General features: G+C 41.2%; 1 protein-coding gene across 6 annotated transcripts; it reads right to left on the bottom strand.

Moving 5' to 3' along the window:
* Nucleotides 1-226: 226 nt before the first annotated feature.
* Nucleotides 227-3,571, bottom strand: LOC148041444 (uncharacterized). 6 transcript variants are annotated; one of them, XM_087679531.1, is made up of 4 exons: nt 3,405-3,571; nt 3,170-3,253; nt 2,462-2,977; nt 227-2,299 (listed from the first exon to the last, which is right to left on the bottom strand). In XM_087679531.1, the coding sequence occupies exon 4, from the start codon at nt 1,958-1,960 to the stop codon at nt 929-931; it is 1,032 nt and encodes a 343-aa protein (XP_087535657.1). In that variant the 5' UTR covers nt 1,961-2,299; nt 2,462-2,977; nt 3,170-3,253; nt 3,405-3,571; the 3' UTR covers nt 227-928. The 6 variants fall into 6 exon arrangements, with proteins under 6 accessions (XP_087535657.1, XP_087535682.1, XP_087535666.1 ...); XM_087679556.1 differs by having other exon boundaries at nt 2,466-2,977; XM_087679540.1 differs by having other exon boundaries at nt 2,462-2,973.
* Nucleotides 3,572-4,125: the final 554 nt, after the last annotated feature.

The following is a 4,125-nucleotide window of genomic DNA, read 5'->3' as shown; positions in this document are numbered from 1 at the left end:
AAGGACCATACCAGCCATTTGGCTGGATGTCGCTATAAGGGGAAGCTTCAAGGGGACTTGCAAAGGAGGAGAGAGGGGCAGGCCTTTTCCTCCTTAAATGGAGGGGAAACCTACTGCTAGTGGCTTTCAGGAACACTTCTGGTTTTTCCCTTTCCCCCATCTCTTATGCATGGATGCTACCTTTCAAAGCAGCCAGCCTAAGAGCTCCAGTTTTTTTTCCTTTGTAATTTTCTACACACAACAAAGGGGACTCATTGTATTCCTTATCATAAGGTAAGGATCCTTTCTGCAGAGGGGGAAAAGCCAGAGGAAATAAAGCTGCTCATGGTAGAGAGCAAATATATCACTTAGTTTAAAAAGCCTTTACATTTTTCCATTTGTATCATGCAAGTCATTTAAACCTTCAAATGTAGACCTCTCAATTTTCTGATGTTTGAATGCCTTTCTTTCAATTTTTTGAGTACAGTCCATGCCAATTTGCATTGTTTTAGTTATGTATCACAAGAGAATATTTTTTCCTATTAATGTCTCATCTTCTCTTGATGAAACTACAAAGCATTGTTGAATCTTTCCCCCCTCTATATATGTATAACAAAGGATATTCAGCATTTTTGCTAGTTCACTCAAGGTGAGAAACAAAGAACTCAACACAAGACAGTCTTTGCCTGTAAAGACTCATACGTTTGCTAGCTTCTGCTGGCATGCCATAACTCCTTAGCTTTTGTTCTGCCAACTTTCTATCTCAATCTTCTGTTCAGCTTTTTACTTTCTGACCAGGAAGCAAGAAAAATCACCAAAAACCAAACAGTAGCTGCCAATAAACTCCAAAAGTAATGATAACAAAGCAATTCTAATGCAACAACATTGAAAGGAAGTGGTTGTATTTCCTGATCAAAGGCCCCAAAGCACCTTGCCTGCTTTGACAGCTCTAGTTGCTGTATCTCCCATTTCTACTGGTTGGCATGCCAAAACCCATTAGTTTCATACACATTTCTCCATCAGTAACAAAATGTCCTTCAGTATCAACTCTTTGAGCAGTTTCTCCTTGATGTACGCAAGCATTGCTAACCCTAGCAGACTTTTCTGAATTTTTGCAACCCTCTAAGGAAGAAGAAGTTTCAGGGTTTAACCCCTTAACTGTCTGTAACACTTCACAAACCATTCTCTCATCAGTCAAATCTGCAAGTAAGCTAGTTGAGTTGTTTCCTGTTGAAAAACTTTGGCCAAAGGTTATTCCATCTTCTTGCCTTGCACTGGGGCAATCAGGAGTTGAATCTTGCTGCTCAAGTTCAACAGGTATCCCCCGTCTTAGCTTTGCATGCATCAAAGTCCCCAGGGCATCAGAACCAAATTCTGAAGTCTTTGGTTGCTCCTGAACTTGCTGGGGTTTTTGTTTTTTGCTCATCTGATTTAAAGCACTTGTGCTTACTTCACTATCTGCTGTACTCCCCATATGCCTCCGAAAAGCAGCCTCCTCCCACTCTTGCAGAATTTTCCCATCTGCATCTTCAATGATTTCGCAGTCATTAGAGCTGCATGGAGGGCTCCTGTCATCTCTGATACCAGATGAAGTATATAGATTACGCACAGGTCTCTTTTTGGCAGAAAGAGGTCTTCTGAAAGGGTGCCTAGGCACTCTACTTCGACCAGGCGCAGTAAGTAGGTACTCTTCATTGTCAGAACTATCAGATAGCTCTGAACCAGGAGTATTGCACCAATCTGATTTGCTATGATAGAGATGGCGAAGTTCACTTGAGCCATCATGTGTAGCAGAGAAATTATCAGAATATACACCTTCAGCAGAAAAATCATAGTTTTCTACCTTTTCATCATCATTATCATCATCAATCACAATAACTTCTGGCACTGATTGCTTGCCAGGGCCATTGTTCATCTCTACTGGAGCTCGAACTTCTGCAGCACATAAATAGTCACCTTGTGTCTCATTCAGAACATTCATTGTTGTAATTTCTTTCCTGAGATTGGTGCAGTTGTGATGCTGTCCCTTCTCCTTTGTTACTTCATGGATCAGTTCCAGTATTTCTCCCTGGTAGCATTTTGCAGTTAACCTTTGCAGAATAAACCACTGCCTAATGCCTCCAAAACCACTCCCAATTCATGAAGCGCATCTATGTGTTTGACCAGCCACAAAGCTTGCAAAGTAAATAGCTTGCAGTCTAAGAACTTTTACTTGTCAAGTAAAACAAGAGCTGGATACAGAAAGTCACAATGATTTTTCTGGGTGGTAAATGTCAATCGCCTTATTTTCAGTTCCAGAGCAGTTTATTTTCACAAAAACCTGCACCAAAAACCAGAAGCCACTGAGAAAAGGCAAACTCATTATCATGCTGCAATCTCACAAACAGAGGGAAAATTTCCTTTGAATCAAGAGATTTAAGTCAAAATGAGCTGGATCTCATGCATATGATTATATGGTTCTGCAGTAAATCTTCAGTGGTACCTGCCTGATATCTGCCATTTTTAAATGGGAGGAATTTCAATCTAGTTCTGCACCTTCCCTCAGTAAGGGGTTTCCCATGTAATGCTTGTAACTGTTTGTAGTGCTTGTAAGCAAACATCTTGAGGTGAAAAACCTTCTTGGGGAAGTCATCCTTCTACCCAAAAAGAGACCGTAACTAATATGTTTTTCCACAGTACCCTGGGGCAGCGGGGGTGGACATGTGTATGTCTATGCATGTATCGAAAGAACTCCCCTAATAGATGTCCTCAATCCCAAGTAACAATACTGTACAGGTGACGAGATGCAGAAGACAAATAGGTTTATTGTCTCTAGAGCTTTATAGTGTCAGCTGCTTTGTGGCTGTGGTCAGCTGAAACAAATTGGATGATGATCTCTATAATATGCAGCCGCTTAGCAAGCTCACACGTCTTGGAAAACTCATTTGATGTAAGGCCTTGTAAATGTGATTGAAACTAGGATTTCTGAGGTACAATGTGTTGCTTTCTTGCTAGCTATCTGTAAAGAAATTATCTCCCGCTTAGTGCATACATTTAGAACTTGGTAATCATCTTCAAGCAGCCGACAATTTGATTACAAAAGCAGGTCACTGCAAATAAGATCACATTCTTACAACTATATGATTAGGATCATTTTAGTGTTCATCTTCAAGCAGCCGACATTAATATGCAAGTGAAATTAATTCCTTACAGCAAACGATAGGCATCAACCGGGGAAAAGTGAAATCTTCTGACCATCTCTGAGAGATTAAGCTGACAAACCTAGCTGCTGATCCTTTAGAATTCGCATCAAATGAACCCAATTTCAGGTTAGGACAGCAAGTTTGAGAGAGATCGAACAGCAGAATTCGGTCACTGATCTGATAATTTGAGGCAAATGCGACAGATTGACAACAATAATCAGATCGAGAGGAATTCAAGCATACCTTGTGTCCATCTTGGAGATGGCTCCTCGCACTGGAAACCTGCAATTTCTGAGACTGACTGAGAGAGAGAGAGAGAGAGAGAGAGAGAGAGAGAGAGAGAGAGAGAGGAGCTCTCATCCTTCTTCCATTCGAGATGGCAAGCCCAAGCAAGTAAAGTGTGCCGGGTCTGGAAGGATCACCCAATCATATTCGGCCACGTAAGCTATGGCCAATGTTCTTTTCTTTTGGAGGAAACTCTAAAGCTGGAATATCAGGCCGGTTACACAACACTCGGGCCAAGGCCCAAAATGTTCTAGGTTAATGACATTGGGAAATAGCTCGCTAAAGACTTCCTCCATTCACATTCGTCTCCATGGTGTTCACAATAAATATGACGTGTACAAGACATTGCATGACTTGCATCCAAGCCCGTAGGAATGAGCTAGCTTTGATTGATCCCTTGTTGTCATTGAGGGTGGTTACCAAGTGATGGACCGCCATTGGCAACCCTCGCCCAAAGATGGCCATCCACTTTTTGAATCTGGGTGTTAGAAAACATGGGTACAATACCTTTACATATTAAAAGGACACACTTTGCAAAAATGTGAAACATAATAGACATTATTTTTTTGATTGGCTGCAAATGTAAAAAGTACACCCTTGTTTGTCTGAAGACATCACGTTCAAAACTAGTCAAGGAGTTCACATGTCTAGCAAGCAAATAACAAGTTGTGTCCTCTCC

This window comes from Lygodium microphyllum, chromosome 1, assembly GCF_053477565.2.
Source record: "Lygodium microphyllum isolate KBCC chromosome 1, Lygodium_microphyllum_v1.1.10, whole genome shotgun sequence".
Classification (NCBI taxonomy): domain Eukaryota; kingdom Viridiplantae; phylum Streptophyta; class Polypodiopsida; order Schizaeales; family Lygodiaceae; genus Lygodium; species Lygodium microphyllum.
The sequence above is the reverse complement of the archived record's forward strand: the minus strand, read 5'-3'. Positions and strand labels throughout refer to the sequence as shown.

Coding starts and splice junctions, on each gene's coding strand:
- LOC148041444 (XM_087679531.1), bottom strand. CDS start 1,960: ATGAATGTTCTGAATGAGACACAAGGTGACTATTTATGTGCTGCAGAA.